This window comes from Notamacropus eugenii, chromosome 7, assembly GCF_028372415.1.
Source record: "Notamacropus eugenii isolate mMacEug1 chromosome 7, mMacEug1.pri_v2, whole genome shotgun sequence".
NCBI classification, from domain to species: Eukaryota; Metazoa; Chordata; class Mammalia; order Diprotodontia; family Macropodidae; genus Notamacropus; species Notamacropus eugenii.
Genome location: NC_092878.1, coordinates 105433264 through 105454792, shown reverse-complemented (window position 1 = coordinate 105454792; position 21529 = coordinate 105433264). Strand labels below are relative to the sequence as shown.

The 21529-nt window shown below is 38.2% G+C and overlaps 1 protein-coding gene across 3 annotated transcripts in view; it reads right to left on the bottom strand.

The window, feature by feature from the left end:
• Window positions 1-21198, bottom strand: part of KLKB1 (kallikrein B1) — a 35762-nt gene extending 14564 nt beyond the window's left edge. For 2 of the 3 annotated variants that reach the window (XM_072625031.1, XM_072625033.1), the window contains exons 1-7: window positions 20731-21198; window positions 19487-19545; window positions 17073-17235; window positions 10889-10995; window positions 9049-9208; window positions 7521-7630; window positions 415-574 (exon numbers count right to left, since the gene is read on the bottom strand). In XM_072625031.1, coding sequence (XP_072481132.1) covers window positions 415-574; window positions 7521-7630; window positions 9049-9208; window positions 10889-10995; window positions 17073-17235; window positions 19487-19544 — 758 coding nt within the window. In that variant the 5' untranslated portion in view covers window position 19545; window positions 20731-21198. The remainder of the gene's footprint in view (window positions 1-414; window positions 575-7520; window positions 7631-9048; window positions 9209-10888; window positions 10996-17072; window positions 17236-19486; window positions 19546-20730) is intronic. The other variant, XM_072625030.1, reaches the window with a different exon arrangement.
• Between the last annotated feature and the right edge of the window lie 331 nt (window positions 21199-21529).

Here is a 21529-nt window from a genome sequence, read left to right as displayed (position 1 = left end):
GGAAGGGAGAAGGGGGTGGAGGGGGAGACAATTTTAGGACTCAAAATCCTACAAGAGAGTATGTTGAAAACTAAATATTAATTAATTAATTTAAAAAGAATATTGTTGTAGAAAGTTTTTGAACCAAGACTGTGATTTCATTAGAGTACAGAACTCAAGTATAGCTTGGAAATTTAGGTATAATTTATAGTCTTTAAAAAAATACTGCCTGGGGCATTGAAAAGCTAAGAGACTTACTCAGGGACACAACCAATAATTTGTTGTATGCCTCTGACACATAGTCATATAAGAGTTTCCTAACTATAAGGCCAGTCATCTGTCCACAACATCGCTGGCTGTCTTTGGAAAAGACTAAGACTCTAAATGTGTGAATTATAAAATTTGTTACAAAATGACAACCGAAATCCCACATACCTTTCTGATTCTATGTGCCATGTCTTTGTATAGAACGTAAAAAATAAGCAATTTGGATAATAAGTGCAAATACGGCGGCATGCCCAATGATCTGGAGTTATCACTCTGCCAACATCTTCACCAGAAAATGACTTATGTTGAAAAATATTCATTAGGCAACCTGTGAAGGCACAGAAGTCATTTACTACTCAGAATTCCACATGTCATTTTATGGTATCAGCAAGAGACAATCTTCTCTGCTTCCTGCCCTAAGCCATCCAAATTCCATCCCCAATTACCAGATTCTGATCTCCATCTCTGCTGAATTCTGTATCTCACTCTGACCTTTCCCAGTAGTGGGGGTCCAGTGCCCTCCAGTCTCTCCACCCTGCAGAACAGACTCTTTGCTGCATCCTAAAGATTCATGGGTCTTGACATTCACCCTCTACCTTTAGGACCTTTGGTCCTTCTCATCAACCCTGCTGAGGTACCTTCTTGTATGTGCTGTCTTCTCGAATTAAAACATCAGTTCTTTTAGAACAACTATCTTCTTTTCCTCTTTACATACCCAGAACCTTAGACTAATACTTGGAACATTCTGAACACCTAATAAATGCTTTTTATTTCATTACTATTAACATTAAAATTATATTGGATCAAGGCGTAGGTGTACCATTAATCAAAACATTAAAATGTAAGCCCACTGCTCCTTTGAAGCTCAATTCTCATAGGATCAGAGACTTGACTGGAAGCAATGGTGTATGTCTGTTATTCCTGCTCTGGGTAAGTTGAGACTGGTAGATCTCTTGACCTCAGAAGTTCTGAGCTACAGTGGACTATGCAGATGTGAGTATCCACATTAAATTTGGCTTTAATTGATAATTGAGTCCCCGAAATTAGGGAGGCCTCCAGGTTGCACAGGGAGGAGTAAATTATTATCTCCACAGTCCCTTACAGTTATAAAGTTCTGTGGCTTTTATAATACTCAGCAAAAAGAATTATAAGATAAATACCGAAAAGTTTATAGAGTCTGAAATAAACAAAGTTAGATTAGATCAGGAGAAAGTTCACTGATTATAAATACAGAAGCAGAGTAGTTCTAAGACTTTGTGCTAATCGGGGTCAGGACATGAGTAGTGCCTGTAGTTCTAGCTTGAGCAAGATGGAGAGATCTAGTCTTTATTTTTAAAAAAGTATCAGATCTAGAGCTAGAAGAGACTAAAAGAGCCATGAAATCCAAGTCTCCCATTTTACAGATAAGGAAACTGAGTGAAATGACTTGTTCAGTGTCCTACAGATAGTAGCATCAGAAGCAAGGAGGGACTTAAACCCAAATTCTCTGATTCCAAGGCTATTGTTCTTTCCACTGGAGTTGACTGCAACGCAGAACATTTCTTTGTATTTGTTACACCATTTGAAAGAAGACAGTCATTCATATTTGCAAAGTAAGCAAATTCTTAAATTTCTAAGGTAGGCTGATTTTTCCAGTGATAGTAGACTATTAATCCAAATTCTACTAACCCTCATCATTTCCTCAATTCTATCTGAAATTGTAAAAAGTGCAAGTTATTCCATAGGCCATCAGCCATATACTCAGTTGTCCTTTGCATTAGTGAGACCCACAGTCTAGGTACTTGGGAATAGGAACTATTATTTACTTTGACCTATTTTTCTACAACTGCCCATGATTTTTCACTGACTTTCTCCCTCGGCAGCTCATGATGTGAAGGTAGCCCTTGACTATTCCTGCAAAAGCCAGGAACTGCCAGTTTCTATTGACCTGAAAGACTTCAAGTATGGGCCAGGCTATTTAAGTTCAGAGATTCTTATTAACAGAAAATTACCTATTAGGTAGTAGATTTTCCAGGGACAGTAACCCATAAAAATACTAAGGAAGAAGATATACAATATACATCGATGAGAAAAAAAAACATTCACAGTGATTGTCATGGATTTTCATTTAAATTATTTCAAATTATTTCAAATTTGTCTTATTTATATTTATATAATATAAATAAATTTACATTAAATTTCTTAAAAATAATAATTTTAAATATTATATAATTTATTAAGTACATCTCTAATAAGATTAGGTAATAAGGTGGCATGGTAGATTAAGCACTGTACTTGGAGTCAGTATAACCTGAGTTTGAATCCTCCTTCAGACAATTACTAACAGTGTGATCCTGGGCAAATCCCTTAACCTTTTTCAACTTCAGTTTCTCCATCCGCAAAATAGGGATAGTAATGTCACCTGCATCTCAGGATTTTTTGTCTGGAACAAATGAGATAACGTGACATTAAGTGCTTTGCCAACCTTATTGCATAAATGTTAATTATCATCTCTACAATCCCTTCCAGAAGTAAAGTTCTGTGACTTTTATGATACTCAACAAAGAGTATCATAAGATAAATACCAAAAAGTTTATAGAGCCTGAAATAAGCAAAGTTAGATTAGACCAGGGGAAAGTTCACTGATTATCACTTTTATTAAGCTAGTTATCTTATAAATTTGAATAACCTGTATGTAACTTTCAATAGCAATAGGGAAGTTAAATCATTGATAATAACTATGTTTTCTCACAGGGAAAATGACAGCAAACTGAGTGTTCATGGCTTAAATGACTTCAACCCTTCAAATCCCCGAAGCAGTACATGGGCAGGCTAGTTTGAGAAGGCGAATTCATTTGCATTTGTAATCCCAGTGCCTGGCACATGGTAGGCTTTTAATATATAATTGCAGACTCATTCCACAAGTATCTACTGAATGTCTTTTATGTGTAAGTCAAGTCTAGTCAACTCAACAGCTTTATTAAGTAACTACCATGTGCCAGGTACGGTGGTAAGTATTGGGCAAGGCATTATATTACATACTGGTACTACAAACCTGATCAGCGCCACTGTGCTCATGCAACTTGCAATTAAGGAGGGGAACAGTGACATAGGAACAAGTGATTAGAACACAGAATATGAAAAAAAAAGTGATAAAAGGGCTAAAAGAGCCATTAGTACAATGATAAGAGGGAAGGTTTACTTCTGAATGCAAGAGGACTAGAGTTAGCTGGCCCTTTTAGTCTGAAGACCACTCCAAGCACAGGCAAGCACAGGAAAAAAAACATCAAGTTGAGAAATGATTAAAGGAATAGGGACTGTCTAATTTGGCTAAAGCATAGGGCTTCTACAGGGGGAGTAATGGAAGATACAACTAGACAGCTAAGGTGGGACCATAGAAAGAATAATCTTTGGATTTTAACCTTGAGAGTTTTTACTTTATTCTGTAGGCAATATTGAGCTATCTAAGCTTTTTGAGGAGGGAAATGACATAGTAAGAGATAGATTCTCTTCCAACTCAAAGACTCTATCTTCTGGTCCCTAGTAAAACATTAATCTGTTGACAATATGTAGGATGGATTGGAGTGGGAGGGAGACTGGGAGTGGAGAGGCAGAAAAATCAAAAGAAAATTCTTATACTAGTTCACTTAAGAGATTATGACAATTTGAACTCGGATAGTGGTGGTGGCAATGCCAAGGCAGGGATTGATGTAAGAGACTTGGTGTGAGGAACAAGGGAGAAGGAGGCAACAGATATGAAATTTCAAGCCTGTGTGACTTTGGATACCAGTTTCATTTACAGATACATAGAAATCTGGAAGTGTAAATCATTTTAGGTGGTAAGATGATGAGTTTGGAACATGCTGAATGTAAAGCATCAGCACGATAAAACCTTGAAGAACCTAGGAGATGATGGAGTATGTAGATTTGAAGATGAGAAGAAAGGCCATAACTTTGAGATACAGATTTAGGAAATAGATTGTCACGGTAGAGAGTATATAATAAAAGGAAGCTGAAGACAGGAACCTGGGAACCATCAACATTTTTTTCTCTAGGAAGAAAAAGAAACAAATGAGAAAGAAAGAGGGAGAGCTTATGAGTTCTTAGACCCTCCATTTTGTGATGGGGTCTAGGCTATCTATCCTTCATCTGTCTCCTGGCTCTGCTTCTGACTCTTCAGACTTTTCCATTATGTAGGTGTTTCCCCCCCAACTCCCCATCATGTTTTTCAGCTCTCTTTTATGAATTATCTTGCCCCATAAGAATGTAAGCAAGGATGATTTTTCTTCTTGCTTGTATTTGTATTCTCAATGTTTGGCACAATGCCTGGCATGTGGTGAGAACATATTAAAAGTTTATTGACTGACTGTTGACTAATGAAGAGATTCATGAATTGGGTAGAAGGTTGAACTAAAGCATCTTCCAACTCTAAAGATTCTATAACTATCTTCTTGACGTAATTCCCCAGACACTTGTCCTTACATCCCATTTTGATTGGTGGTTTTCAAGATTATCCACTTCACTTCTATACTCCATCTATCCTCTCCTGTCTAGAGGCATTTATCCCCACTCCCCTTCCCCTGTATTTCCAAATTCTTTGCATCTCTATTGACTCCTTCGTCTTCAACCTAAAAAACATATATTCAGAAATCCCCTACTTGAAAAATCATTACCATATGCTACCTTCTTTTTCTACTATTATTTCTCCCTCTTCCTTTTCATCAGTAAACTTTTAGCTAAAATATATTATCTATACTCTTATCCCTCTTTAATGTCTTGGAATTGGCTCCTATCAGAAGATAATAGATTTTGAGTTTGAAAGGACCTCCAACTCAGTGAACTCATTTTACAGAGGAGGAAACCAAGACCCATAGAGAGCCTTGTCCAGAATCTAGAGACATGATTCAAATCCAGTTCTTCCTGACTCCAAGTCTAGCATTCTATCCACTATCTCTATGACCATAGTAAGACTAATTTTTCAACATCATTAATGCCTTCCTAATTACTAAATTTAACGATCTTTTTTTAGTTCCTATCTTACTTGAGATTTCTGCATCATGTGATACTGTTGACCACTTCATCTGTCTTGAGATATTCTCTCATCCTCTGGATTTTCTGGTAGAGCCATACCTAGGAAGTTTTAGCTGGAAGAGGCAGAGATGACAAAGGAGATGAATACCAGTGGCTGTGCTGAAGCTTTGGATATTTCAGTAAAGAGGGATGCCAAGGGAGATTTGGAGAGAAAGATAACTGAGTTAGCATTGGACATCATTAATTGAAGATGTCTATGGGATTTCCAGCTTGAGTTGTCCATTGAAGATGTAAGTCTGGAGGTTAGAAGAAAGCTTAGGTAAGGCTGAATAAATAGATCTAAGAATCATCAGCATAAATACTATAAATGAACTCATGGTGGCAATCAAATTACCAAGCAATGGAGGGTTAAAAGAAGAAAGTTCAGGAGAGATACTTGGGAGAATAGTAAGTGGGCACGACCTGGATGAAAACCCAGAGGAAGAGACTTGAGAAGAATCAGTCAGACAGGTAGAAGGAGGACCTAGAGAGAGTAGTATCATGGAAACCTACAGAGGAGAAAGTATCCAGAAGGAGAAGGTGGTCAACAGTGTCAAAGATTGCAGATAGGAAGGGTGAGGTCTGAGAAAAGGCCAGGAGACCTAGTAATTAACTTTGAAGAGAGAGTAGTTTCAGTGGAAGGGCAACATCAGAATGAGGTGCTGAAGCAAGTCCTAAGTGGATGATTATGCTGACAAATTATAAAATTTGTTTGAGGTAAAGTTGAAGAAGCAAGCCTGTGAGCATAGCCAGCTATTTCTTTAGATCATAGATTTTCAATGATTTTTAGCCCTAATGAATTAAAAGTCAGCCTAAAAGATGCTGTTCTCTCAGGTCTCTCTCAAAAATCTCCATTCAAAAGTTTTCATTTGTTTCAATGACAGTTTTGTAAGCAATTGATCAATGGGCATGTTAATCACCTACTATGTGTTAGACACTGAGTCATAGGCTATGAATACAAAAGGAAAAGATGAAATGGTGGATGAGGTGATATATGAAGGATGCAGAAAGGTCCCCTGACAAAACTAACTTATCTCTTGTCCTAACTCAAGTCCCCACCCTCTCTCAGTTCCCAGTCACATATAAGGACCCAGCGAAAACACTCCTCTTAAAGTACTAGAAGAGAAAAAACCACCAGAAATGTCTGTAGTGGCCAATGAAGCATCCCTCTCATTGGCCTTTGATCATGCCACCTCTCAGGACTTTTGCTCATATTGCTCTCTGTATGTTACAACATACCTTCTGGACTTCTTCTTGGATTTCTGCTTAGTCCTATGAATTCTGGACCCCAACCTGTTCAGCCTCTCTTCTTTAAAAAACAAACTAATAAATAAACAGCCTAGCTCCCAAAGTTGAACTGACCTGTATTTTCTGCCAGTATATAATAATCAGCCCTTCCTCTCGTCTACTATGGAAAATATGGTATACTAGTCAAACAAGATACTTTTCTTACTGACATCTACTTCCCCATATCCTCTGACCTGTCCCCTACCCCTTGCTCACCTTTGCATCAGTCCTAGCTAACATCTTTTATTCCAGATTCTCCCAGGGTCTATCAGTATCACTCCTTAAAAGAGGCCATATAGTACAAAGGAATGAGGATTGCATCTGGAGCCAGAAGATGTGGGTTCGGTATTGGATTTGCTACTTACTCACCTGTGTGACTTCAGGTAAATAACTTAACCTCTCTGGAACTCAGTTTCCTTGGTTGTAAAATGAGGGGATTTGACTGGATGACTTCTGAGGTCCCTTACAGCCCTAAATCTACAATAATGTGGAAAACCTATTTCATGCGTGCATTCTATTTGTCAGTAATATCAGAGTTTGTGCTAATCCATTATCATTCACTGGGGATAGAAAGTTTTGACAGTGGGCAGGAAATTGAGAGGATATCCCAGGACAGAGAGGATCATCTTAGGAAAAAAAGGGAATAGCGTGAAGATATTGAATGAGGGCTAATGAAAAAAGAGACAGTCCCAACCTTGCTACAGCTTATCTGGTTTTAATAATGTTACCATCATTAATGCTGTCCATAGCTTCATGAATTAAAATGAACATTATAAATAATCCTCAATAATTCCAGGTGAATTATCCATCCATCTCAGAAGACAAAGTTTCATTGGTCCAAGTTATAGGAACCTCCATGTTAAGTATAAGCTCTGTTCAAATGTTCCTTGTTTTTTGTAAAAGAAAATGTGTGCAATGGTGGATATATAAGTAATTACCTATATTAGAAAGTCCACAGGGCTTCAGAGAGAATCCTGACACCAAGCCACCCACCATCTTGATGTTGTTGGGGAATCCCGACTGGCTGTTCTTCAGCAGACATGTGTTTCTGAGCCAGAAGGAAAGAAAGCTCATTGATGATTTTGCTTCATACCTGTTCTTTGCTTTCTGAATATTGTCACCAAATGGAGTAAACTACATTCAGCAGTGCAATTAACACTTCTACCTGTAGCATAGTTTGATCCCCTCCTTTGGCAAATCTCCATAGAAAATTACAGTAATGAAGAGTGTGGCAATAAGATGATGAGAAATGAGGCATTTGGAAACCATAACATGGATTACGGTTGGAATGGTGGAAAGAACCAAAGAATAGATAAATTAGAAACAGGTTTGGGAAGGCCCTGACTTTGTCCACGTTGTTGTGTGACCAAGTCTAAAATTGGACTGCTAAGCTATCGCTAAAACACTAATGCCATACCCATAGACCTTTAACAAACATTACCATGCCTAGAACATTGTCTTGAACAAAGTCCGTACTTAGCCTGGAAGAGAGAAGAAAAATCATCTTTTGTGTTTAAAAGGATCTTTAGCTGAGATTCAAGACACCTGGGCTTGAGTCTTGGCTCCAAAACATAATAGATGTGCAGTTTTAGGAGATTCACTTTGCACTGGTGCACCTCAGTTTTTCATCGGTAGGATGGAAAGTGGGATAATGCATATTTATATGCCCACTTCACAGGTTGCTGTGAGAGTCAACTGAAGTGACTAAGTGTTTTGCAATGATAAAGTAGAATACAAAGTCCTTGAAGGCAGGGACTTCTTTTGTATTTGTCTTTATTATTTCCTTCTTTCCCAGTCACCCTGACCTGCACAGCCATCCCTCACTCAAAACAAAGTCAAGTGCAAGTCATGTCATCATTTCTCTGATGGCATGGTCTTCTTCAGCAAAAAAGAACAAACACAAATGATCATGCTAGTTCCTTCTCTCTATTGTCATCTCTAATTTATGCTTTCTATTTCTTTTTTGTTCATAACTGTTTGCATATTATTTCTCCCATTAGACTGGGAGCTTCCTGAGGACAGGGATAATATTTTTACACTTTTTTTAACTTTTTTAAACTTTTAACAAACACTTAGCAGGTACTTGTTAACTTGTCTTGTCTTCACTTGACTCTTGTGAATTTTCCATCCAGTGTGGTATAACAAACCCATCAACTAGGACAGAATTCTAAAATGGACATTCCTTGGACAGAAAGGAGACTAGGCTGGTGTCAGGTCCAGCAATGAAGCATGCTGGACCATTTAGCTTTGACACTAATGAAAATAGAAAGTCTCTCTCCCTGCCATCATCCACTTACCTGAACTACTCTGTCTCCCATGGGAGGTCTCATGATATCCCAGATAGCTGCTATTTCAAGAATCCCAAGAAGGAGAAAAGTTAAATTGGAATGTTTGGATTTGAAAAAGAGTTAGTTGAGACTTAAATTAAAATCCTTAACAGAATCTTTAAGGGAGATTGTTGCTCACCGATACTCCGGTCTGTGGAATGTCTGTGTGGCATATGTGTAAAATTGGCAGAGGGCATGGTTGGTACATTGTTTTTGGCATTCTTCAACAGTTTTCACCTTGGTTATATTGAAATTCTCCCCTCTCATATCAAGTCCAACATATTTTTCCTTGCTACAAGCTATAAAAACATAACAAACAGAATTAAGGCTGTTTCCTAACTGGAATAATCTAACCCCTTTAATTGATGGCCCTGAAAGAATTTCATTTTTAGCACACCATTAGAAAAAAAACCTCTTGTTTTTTATTTTATTTTCAATTCACAGAACAAAACAAGCATTTCTACAACACAGTATGATGAAAAAGATGATTGCACATGAAACTGAAAATCTCTAATGTACAACTTGCTGTTCCCTCCAAATATACAACAGCTATCACGTATATTTCTTTTTTTCTCCCCTCCCTCCCCTACTCTAGAAAGATCTACTATACCAATAAATGTATATGTGTAAAATTATTCTATACATACCTCTATTTATCAGCTCTTTCTCTGGATGCAGATAGCATCTTTTTTCATATGTCCTTTATTTTTAATCTATGTATTTAGAACCTCTTCTTTTAATCACTCTGCATAATCTGGTTATATTTGACATTTTCACTACTAGTAAGTAATGAAACTTACTTGCTGTGTGGCTCTAAGCTGATCACTTTCTCATCTCCAAAATAAGGGAGGCAGCTGTGGTATAGTACAGGGGTGGGGAACCTGTGGCCTCAAGGCCACATGTGGTCTTATAGGTCCTTGAGTGCGGACCTTTTGACTGAGTCCAAGTTTGACAGAACAAATCCTTTTATTAAGGGATTTGTCCTGTGAAGTTTGAATTCAGTCAAGGGGCCGCACTTAAGGACCTAGAGGACCACATATGGCCTCAAGGTTATAGGTTCCCCACCCCTATAGTATAAGAGAAAGCTATCAGAATCAAAAAGATCTGGGTTTAAGCCCCAGCTCTGCCATATAGTGACTGTGTGACCAAGGTTTAAAATTGGATGACTATTCTACAGCTGGATGCCTTTCCATCAGTGCTATCCTGTGGTCTTGGAGAATGTCACCATGCCTAGAACAGTATCTCAAACACAGTCTGTGCTTAATTAATAGTTAGAAATTGATTGACTCCTTTATCACTAATCACCACAGGGAATTACCAGGAGATCTGTCTATTATCAGTGGGAAGTAGAAGAAAATAAATCCAGCAAAATCACATGGTGTTTTTTTAGCCATTGAAGAATTTTGCTCGTAGAATACCTCCTTCTCCTCTCCTTTGCAGAGGTGGAAATCTACAGTATAGAATATTAGGCAGTGAACTCATTGAGAGCAGGGATTACCTTTTGCCTTTCTTTGTATCCCCAGAGCTTAGCACAATGCCTAGAACATAGTAGGTGCTTGATAAATATTTCTTGACTGAATAAATATTGCATGTCATATTATTTTTTTGATATGTTGATTGGTTTTGTTGATTTTTTTCCTTGTTTTTAAATTCTTTGTTATAAGGGATATCAAGAGTGGAGAGGAAATGTGGACAATATTATAACAAATAGTACCATAAAATCTATTCAAAGCAAAACAGAAAAGAAGCTCTTTTCTACCTTCCACAAATATAGGGAGGCTCCATAGCCAACTGGCAAGGAAGGAAAGAAAGAAAGAGAGAGAAGAAATGAAAGAAAGATAGAAAGAAAGAAGGAAAAAGGAAGGAAAGAAAGTAAGAAGAGGGAAGGAAGGAAGGAAGAAAGGAAGGAAAAGAAAAGCTAAGCAAAGTATCTTATAAATAAGTTAGACCAATTGAAACTTAAGTAAACTACAACTTACCACTTCTTTGGTAAACACATTCTTTTAAAGAATGCCCAGAAATTGCATTTCTCTTAGTCATTCTTGGAAGAGTTCCAGCAACGTCATCTTTTAAGAAGCAACCAAACCTGTGAGAAAGGATGGTATTGCTTGGTGCAAATGGATAAATATATGAACAAATATTTTATAATTATATAAATTATTATATCTACATAACGATCAGCACATTTCAAATTCCTAACTCATCTATAATTAATGTGCTTTTAAAACTTGTTTTATATTTAATTTATAGAAAAAAACCAAGCATTTCTACAACAAATCTACTATGCCCAACTTCCTATTCCTTCCAACAATACAATGAAATTATCATGAAAATTTTTTTCTTCTATCCTCATTCCACCTTAGAGATGGCTACCATTGACACAAATATACACATATATACACACATATATGTGCGCACACATATGTGTACACACATACATGTAAAATTATTCTATGTGTACTTCTATTTGTCAGTTCTTTCTCTGAATGCAGATAGGGTCTTTCTCCATATGTTGTTTATAGTTAACTTAGGCATTTTAAAAGATGGACAGAAAATCCATTACACCTTTTCTGACAGTCACCAAAAAAGAATATTTGCCAGAAAGTAACATTCCATTCATTTTAATTCCATTCAATAAGCCATTGAGGACAGAAGACTGCACTAGAGGAGATAACAGAGCTTAGACCAGGCATGGTCCCTGCCTTCCTGGAGCGTGTAGTCAAGCAGGGAGATACAGTCTGTATACAGATAACTACAGTGAACAATAACACATACTAAATACTGGATTTTTTTATTTGCACCCCTAGCACTTAGACCAATGATTGACACTTAGTAAGTACTTAATAAAGAAATTTTGAGGTGGGTAGAGCCAAGACAGCAGAGAAGAAGGAAAGACCTGTAGGAGTTCTCCCCCATAACTCATAAAATACCTGTAAAAAAATGACTCTCAGCAGAAGCCACAAAATGAAGAAGTGAAGCAGATTTCTAGCCCAAGACAGCCTAGAAGGCCAACAGGAAGGGTCTATGGCACTAGGCTCAGAGAAGAGCACACCCCAGAGGGGGCCACGAAGCACCAGACAGGACTGGAGCAGGCTTCAGGGTGTGGAATCATGGGTAGTACCTACTGTTTGCAGATTTTTCAACTCAAAACACCAAAGACAGCTTCAAAGGTCAGTAAGAAAGCTCTTTCATTTCAGTGAGAGGAGCCCACGGTGGTCTGGCCCCAGCCCTGGCCTCAGGGCAGTGGCAGTCACTGCAGCAGCAGTATCCACTTTTGGAGCCCGGGCAAAAAGTCCCTGGGAGAACTGAGCAGCTGATCTGCATCTCACTCATGAATGGTGGTCTCAGGGTGAGGATGAGCACTGGTGTGGTGGAGCTGGTGGCAGCTGTGGAGAGGGAACTCTAGTCACAGTTCCAGGGCAAAAAAGAGTGCTTGTGGCTGCTCATGGACCACAGTGAAGGCCAGGAGAGGAGTAAACTCCTCTCCCTTGATAGTAGCACCTTGGAGGAACTGAGAACTTGCAGGTGCCTCAAGAATCTGAGAGAGCAGCTGCACAAAACCTCTGAAGCCTAGTGTAGTATATCCTCCATTTGACAAAGGACTCAAAAGTCAAGTAACTGGCTGGGAAAATGCCCCAAAAAGGGAAAAAAATAAGACTATAGTAGGTTACTTTCTGGGTGGAAAGGTATTTTCTTTCATCCTTTCGAACGAGGAAGAACAAAGCATACCATCAGGGAAGACATCAAAGTCAAGGCTTCTACATCCAAAACCTCCAAAAAAAATGTGCAGTGGTCTCAGAACATGAAAGAGTTCAAAAAGAATTGTGAAAATCGACTAAGAGAGGTGGAGGAAAAATTGAGAAGATTCAGAGCAATGCAAAAAAAATCTTGAAAAGTGAAGCAACAGCTTGCTAAAGGAGAGCCCTCAAAAATTCTGAAGAAAGCAACACCTTTAAAAACAGACTAACCCAAATGGCAAAAGAGGTCCAAAAAATCAATGAGGAGAACAATTCTCTAAGAAGCAGAGCTGGTCAAATGGAAAAGGAGGTTCAACAACTCACTGAAGAAAAAAATTCTTTAAAAATTAGAATGGAGCAGATGGGAGCTAATGACTTTATGAGAAACCAAGAATTCATAAAACAAAAACAAAAGAATGAAAAATAGAAGACAATGGAAAATGTCTCACTGGAAAAACATCTGATGTGGACAATAGATCCAGGAGTGATAATTTAAAAATTATTGATCTACCTTAAAATCATGAACAAAAAAGAGCCTAGACATCATCTTCCAAGAAATTATCAAGGAAAACTGCCTTGATATTCTAGAACCAGTGGGCAAAATAAATATTGAAAGAATCCACTGATCACCTCCTGAAAGAGATCCAAAAGGAGAAACTCCTAGGAATATTGTAGCCAAATTCCAGAGTTCCCAGGTCAAGGAGAAAATATTACAAGCAAGCAGAAAGAAACAATACAAGTATTGTGGAAATACAATCAGGATAACACAGTATTTAGCAGCTTCTATATTAAGACACTGAAGGGCTTAGAATATGATAATTCCAGAGGGCAAAGGAGATAGGATTAAAACTCAGAATCACCTACCCAACAAAACTGAGTATACTACTTCAGGGGAAAATATGCAATTTCAATGAAATAGAGGACTTCCAAGTATTCTTGTTGAAAAGACCAGAATTGAATAGAAAATTTGATTTTCAAATACAAGAATCAAGAGAAATATGAAAAGGTAAACAGGAAAGAGAAGCCTTAAGGAACATGTTAAAGTTGAAGTGTTTGCATTCCTACATGGAAAGATGTTATTTGTAAATCATGAGTTTTACAGTAGTTAGAAGGAATATACATATATACACACACACACATATATGTATATGTGTGTACATATCTATTAAATATGTAAGTGTATATGGGCATGCATGTATGTGTACAATGTATATGTGCAGGTATATGTGTGTGTGTGTGTGTGTGTGTGTGTATGCATGTACTTACTCAAGTGGAATGTACCAGAAGTAAGAGAATGGGAGAGGTAGAATGCAGCAAATCATCTCACATACAAGAGAGAGAAAGAACTTTTACAATGGAGGGGAAGAGGGGGGGGGAGATAAAAGGAAATAAGTGAACCTTATTCTCACGGGATTTGGTTTAAGGAGGGAATAACACTCACTCAATTGGATATGGAAATCTATTTTAACATGTAGGAAGGCAAGGGGGAAGGGGATAGGAGAGGGAAGATAATAGATGGGACAGCAAATTGGGGAAAAGGATAATCAGAAGCAAACGCTACTATGGGGAGACAGGTCAAGGGAGAGAATGTAATAAATAGAGGGCAGGATAGGACAGAGGGAAACGTGGTTAGTCTTTTACAACATAACTGTTATGGAAGTACTTTGCATTGTTACACATGTATGATTTATATTGAATTGCTTGTTTTCTGAATAGGGTGGGTGGGGAGGGAGGAAGGGAGAGAATATGGAACTCAAAACTTTAATAATGAATGTTAAAAATCATTTAGCATGCAACTGGAAATTAATATATACAGGTAATGGAGTACAGAAATCTATTTTGTCCTACAGGAAAATAGAGAGGAAAGAGGATGGAAGAAAGGGAAGTAATAGAAGGGAGGACAGACTGGAAGAAGGCATGGATGGGGTGCATGCTGTCCTGGGATGGGGGGTGGGGAGAGATGGGGAGAAAATTTTGAATTCAAATTCTTGTGAAAGTGAATGTTGAGAACTGAAAATAAAAAATTGTCTAAAATTTAAAAATAAAATAAAGAAATGTTGATTAATTATTTCTATAATTGTGTTTGCATGATGTCTCATCCCTTAGGTTGTAGTAAGGTCTTTGGGGGAAGGGGGAAGGGGTCTGTTGCCTCTTTTTGTATTCTCAGCACTTACCACAGTGCTTGGCACAGAGTAGGGGCTTATTAAATGCTTGTTGATCGATTGAATGGTTGATTAGAGTGACACAACATAAATTGTCACCTAAGATAGGTAGAACACAAGGTCTTTTCTGACTAAAGGGATAGGGGAAGACCCTAACAAATTTGCTTCGTCAAAGATATACCATTTCATCAATTTGGGCTTTCCACATATGCAAATCACAACCCATCTGGCAAAGGAAGAAAAACCCTTAATTAAATTCTAAAATTTTAGGTGTGAAAATCAGAGGTCAACGAGGGAAATATGAGCATCCAATACATGATCAGAGCAAATAGCAAGTACAGCAAAAACTAAGAATTGTGAAAATTTAAGTTTCAGGGTGGTTGTAGGTCAAAAATAACCCCTTTACCTTGTGATCAAGTGACAAGTGATGGCATCTCTGAGCTTAGAAAGGCTAGTTACCAGACTCCAAACACATATTTTAGCACTGAACTAATATTGAAAGCCTTTCCATGTTCTTAGGATCTATGAGAACTTGCATTTCATTGGCATGGGCTTCAAGAACCTTGAGTCATCTCCAAACCATGATGAGTCATCTGAGTAGGAATTGAGGTGGGGGGGGGGGCTCCTATTATTCTTCTCCATTTAATGGCTTTTTTAGGATTTATTAAAGATACAAATAAGGACTTGGATTGAAACTGGGACTTCACTGATATAGGTAGCATCTTCTACCCATGCAAGCTTGTTCCTTTTTTTGCAATGTATATGTAGTCTTCTACAGTTGCCTAAAACACAGTTGCTTAAGGGACTTGTTCAGAGTATATATCAAAAGCAAGTCTGGACCCCAAATCTTTCTGGCTCTGAAATCAGCTTTCTATCCATGACACTGTGCTGCCTTTCTTATGAACATTTGTCAGATGTTGAAAAGGATCCATCCACTAAAGCCTGAGGCTGAGATTTCATAATGGCATGGAGGTAATATGGGCACTCAAGGGGATTTTCTCAGTGAAGGATGATTCCTTCTCCTGGCACTCTCTCCAGCATTTGACACTATTGAGCACCCTAGTTTTCCAGTTTTCAAACACTTTACTCCTACAAACTCTGAAATCTAGCAGCAGTGGCTTTCATGTCATTTCTTAAGCACAATGCTCCATGTTCGTATCTCTTTTTTACTGAATACTCCCCATGCCTAGAATGCTCTCCTTTCTGACTTCTACAGTTTTTCCTTCAGGACTCAGCTTATATTCTCTTTCATTTAAGTGGCCTTTCTTGGTACTACCCTCTCACCAAATGCTGGTGCCTTCCTCATGGGATTACCTTTCATTTCCATTTCATGTACTCCACATATAAAATTTTGTAGATATTAATCATTCCCCCATTAGAATGGGAGTTCCTTGTAGGCAGGACCATTTTGGTTTGTTTATTTGTTTGTTTGTTCTGCCTTTCTTTGAATTTTCAGGGCTTCAGATAGTGCTGGACACTAATTAGTAAGTACTTAATAACTGGTATGGCAAAGTTACACCAGCTTTGAAGAAAAACGTTCAATGAGCCTTTATTAAATACCTACCTAGTGCTAAGCAGTTGGGACGCAAAATCAAAAATGAAAGAAGAAAAGATAGAAATGTGACTGTGTGTCTACAGTCCAAGGTTCATCTTAGGTTAGGATCCGTGAATTAAGTTAAGTTACTAGACTGTCTACCATATAGTCATGTCAATGAGATAAAATGATTACAACAGGATCTGGGGATTTGGCACATAGTAAGTGTTTTATAAATGCTTATCCCCTGCTTTTCCCTACCATGTGATTTGTTTTGGAGGAGGATGACAACATGAAAGGCTAAGATCTGCATTAGTAGAGGAAGCAGTCTCAGAAATGAAAATATACATCTTTTCATAGCATCATAGACTTAGAGGTCTAAGGGACTCTATAGGCCATCCCAGGGGTGAAGAACCTGTGGCCTCAAGGCCACATGTGGCCCTCTAGGTCTGCAAGTAAGGGTTGCACGTGAGGATCTATAGGGCCATATGTGGCCTCAAAGCTACATGTTCTCCACTCGTGATCTAGTCTAACTCATTTTACAGATGAGGATACTGAGGCAGAGAGAGGCTAAGTGACTTGCCCAAGATCACACTTGTAGATGCTGAAATGGTAGAACAGGTCTTGAATCTACGTACTAAGACGCCAAAACTCCAAAATGAGCATCATCGGGGGAGAGGCATAGGAAAGGGGAGTTCAGTTTCTCTGATGATGAATCCCAAGCCGTTACCTTTTGTTCTCATCATTAATGGCATTTGCGGGTAGAAAACTAAACATTGTACACCTGGGGTGGAAGGTGCATGCTCTCTGGCAGAGCTCAGCAGTTGGGGTGTGCACCGCATCCACATCTCCTCCTTTAAAGAAGGTGTTTTCATAAAACCGAGTCACACACTCTGTAATAGAATCAGAGGACAGTGTTGATCTGGTGCAGTTAGCAAGGGATATGCTCAAGAATGCCTTCCTATGTACCTCTTCCCCCCAACATTATCACCTTCCCCCACCCTCTCCATTCTTAGCAATCTCCTCCCCCCACAACTTCATTAAGATATGGCTCTAATTCCCTAGAAAGAATGAAATCATTTGGCAGTGAGACAGAGCAACAGATACAGCATTGGCCCTGTAGTCAGAAAGATCTGAGCTCAAATTTGGCCTCAGAACCTACTAACTTAGTGGCCTTTCAACCTCTGTTAGCCCCAATAAAATGGGGGTGATAATAACAGCACCTACCTTCCAGAGTTATTGTGAAGGTCAAATGAGGTCATATTGTAAAGCTCCTGGCACATGGCTATTATTATCATTATTCTTAGACTCTGATGGCAAGCAAAGTAGGATCTTTTGCTGTTTTTGTTTTAGTATAATCAAATGCCTCTAACTGAATCTTGCCTTTATCAACCAAGAGCATTTACTAGGAGTAAAGTGCAGAAACAAGAGTTTCTTTAACCAGAAACAGTATATGTATTTGTGTTGTTAATTATTTTAATATGATTAAAGATCTTTCCCACCCATTAATGGGCCTGCCTATTAAAGGGAATTTGATTAAGGAAGATTTGCAGGAAGGCCCACACTTTTTGTTAAGTTTCTAATGAGACAATGGTTCTCAAGGTTGTGAGGCCCTATGACTAAAAAATGTATTAATACTCTGAGGTGAGGTTTTACTTTAGGGTTTATGGAGTGGAAATATTTTGTTTGCCCAGACAAGACTCTGGGAAGGCACTAAGGAACCCCCTAGCTTTGAAAACCCAGATGTTGATGCTTCCCTCTCTGGTAACTATGTATGTATGGTCAGACATGTATCTGTTGATCTGTGATGTGTGTCAGATAGTTGGAAGTCTGTCTGTTGATCTTTGATTTCTCTGTGTATTCTCCGAAGTTCAGGGGCTGACTTTTTTCCCTGAATTAAGTGAGTGATACATGTGTTTGATTAAAGGGATTATTGACCCCTAAAAGTTGCTTTTCTTTTTAGAAAAGCAAATCAGAGATATGAGAAATAGGTTGGGCAATAGCATGGAAGTGGGAGATGGAGAATTATAGGTGAGGAATACTAAAAGGGTCATTTTGGCTTTACCATAGTATGCATAAAGAGGATTCTTATGGAGTGACTCTGGAAAGGCAAGCTAGAATCAGATTGTAAAGAGCTTTACATGTTTCACAGAAGTGGATGAGTTTGATGTTATACATAGCAGGAAAGCCACTGGCGTTTATTGAACAGGGGAATGACACACTGGGTCTATGCTTTAGAAATATAGATAAACAATTGAAATGTTACATTGGAATTTCTTACATATGAAGACAGAGACAGACAGACAGAGAGATTAAGAGAGACAGAGACCGAGACAGACAGAAAGACTTACAAACAGAGAATTTCACTGAATAAGATGACATAATAAGGGTATGATCTGGGGTAATTGGGAGAGTATCTTTGTGAGTGACAACATAGATCCATCAAGTGTCTTATTATTTCTTATTTCCTATAAACTTCAAATGAGACAGGTATTGGGGGCCATCTGAATACAGTTAAACTCAAATTGACACCTGGTAGTAAAAATAAATAATAGTCCTGTCCCAGATGTAGAGCTAGAGTGATCTCAGAAATCCTCCAGGTTATTGAATAGATCTGGCCCATTTTTTAGATAAAGAAACCAAGGCCAAGGGAAGTTTGGTGATTTGTCGAAGGTCACACAGGTAGCAAGCATCAGAGGTAAGATTTGAACTCAGGTCCTCTACCTTCAGAGTCAGTGCTCTGCTACAATGAAACAAGACTGCTAAAAATGGACATAGCTTTTTGAGTATAGTTCTTGGTTTTGTTTTTGAAGCCTATCTTGTTTATTCATTTCAAAGGTCTGATTTCTTGGATTAGCAACCTTCCCCTCCCATCTGATTCTGCACATCTGGGCCTCTCCGCCTTTTTCATAATAAAAGACAAGGAAGGTAAGTCTAAAGAGCAGTTATGTTAGTTCTTGCCCCTGGTCCCTAGAAGGGGAGTCCGATGATCACAGATGCAGGGGCAGACAGCTCCCTAGTTTCCTTTTCTCCCCAGAGAAATCAGCCCTTTTCACAGACTGGTGCCTATGACATCCACCTCCTTGACTTTACCAACTGTGGGAAATTCTCTTTGGGTAAGATATGTTTTAAAGCTAAACTTACCGCTGGTCACTGTAGCAAAGAAGAAGAGGAAATATACTGCTTGGTGTAGGAAATCCATCCTAAAATGACAAAACACATGACCAAGTTTGGGGACTAGGACAATATCTGCCAAGAAAGCACAACCTGGAGTTGTGGTGACCAAGTAATCTAACAAATCGATAAAATGTAGTCTGTCCCTTTCCTTTGATCAATGTTAACTATGAATTCTGGGCACAGAATCCCAGGTACTGAGAAGATGGGTCAGTGGAAAATTTCTTGGGAAACAAAAACCAGCGCACTTCAAAAAACATGGAGTATAACAGCAGTTAACAACTCCCAGTTCTTGGCACCATGACTGACACATAGTAGATGCTTAGGAATGCTCATTGACTTAACTTGATAGCAACCCCTCTGGTCCGGCTCCTTAGTTTCTTGTTTCTGAAGGACATTTCAGGGTACTTACCAAATATATACATATGTATATATTATAGCTATATATCTATATATATATATCTATGTCTATGTCTATATCTATGTCTGCATTTAGCTCTCTCTATTATATAGCTATGTTATATATTATAAAATGTTAAATTATAAAATGCAATATATTATGAAATGATATCATAAAATGTAACAAAATATTATACCATATAGTATATCATATTACATAGATATTTATATAATAGACATGTAGATATAGCTTCAGTTATTAGTATTGGTGGGGAAGGGAGAGGGAAAGAGAGGAAAATATATATGTATATGTGGGGAGAGAAATCTTTCTATCCCTTTCTATACATGTACACTATATATGTACATATATATAATAACACAACTGTTTAATCTACATTATCCTTATTTATCAGTGATACAACATATGATCTCATAGTGAGGAAAGAGTATGGAAGATTTCTGCCCAGGCTTGATTTTAAACCTTAGCGATGGGGGTTTTAAAATAACTTCCACACGCATAGTAGAGATTTACAGTTTCATGTATAATCCATTTCCCGTTCTACTTTGTATATGAAAATGCACACTGTATTTAGTGACAAGCTCAGAATGAACAAAAACATGCTTTATTTAAAAACGTGATATGCCATCTTTCCACTTCTAACTGGCTCATGTTGGCTTCCTAAATATGTAGTGATTTAGAATTGAAACATTGCTTCATCAAGTAAAAAAAAACACGTCAAAACAAACAAAAAACCATAGTCCACTGCAAAGAATGGCCTATAGAGAAGCGATCAGAATTAAGAGAGGTTCTCTACCTGAGATTGTGCAGGCTTCGATGGCTCTGGACGTAAGGATTAGGTCTTCTGTCCACTTAAAATGTTGGATGGTCATCCCTTCGTAAAGAGGACTGTGGCACAGCACGTATTTGCTTTCCTCTAACATTGACTCTGATCTTCTGCCAACTGACTGTCAGCATTTTTCTCTGTCAACATCTTTAATAAATGTCCAGCCCTCCTGGGTTTCCGCAATTTCATTAATATGTCAGCTACTTTACTGTGCAACTATGTAACACCCATCTGGGATTCAATTATTTTATATTTTAGAATATCATGTCATTTTAGAACAAGAAAATTGCCCTTCTTGGGCTGCACTTTTTCCATTGGAGCAGCATGGAAGGGATCTGGAGTGGCAGATAGAGTCCATAGAGCTAGACTGAGAGTCATAGAATCACAAAGCTAGAGGGGACCTCAAAGTCCATTTAGACCAACCCTTTTTGATAAGTGGCCAGTCAAGGTCATACAGGGTGCAAGAGACAGGTGGGATTTGGATAGCAATGTGTGGATGAGTAAATGTTTAACAATAGATGTTTGGAGAAATGTACCCATGACACACTTTTTATATTTAATCTGCACAACTAACATTTCCCCCATTGGTTTCTTACTTCTGGAAATCAGCAAAACAATAAATCATGCCTGGATTTATAATATTTGCCAATTTCTCAAGCATAAATACTCATACTGAAAAATTTAACAGTTCAAGTTGGAATTGAACCCCAGGTCATTTGACTTTGGACCTAGTGATCTTTCTATGGGGGATCCTGCCGCCTGGGTACAG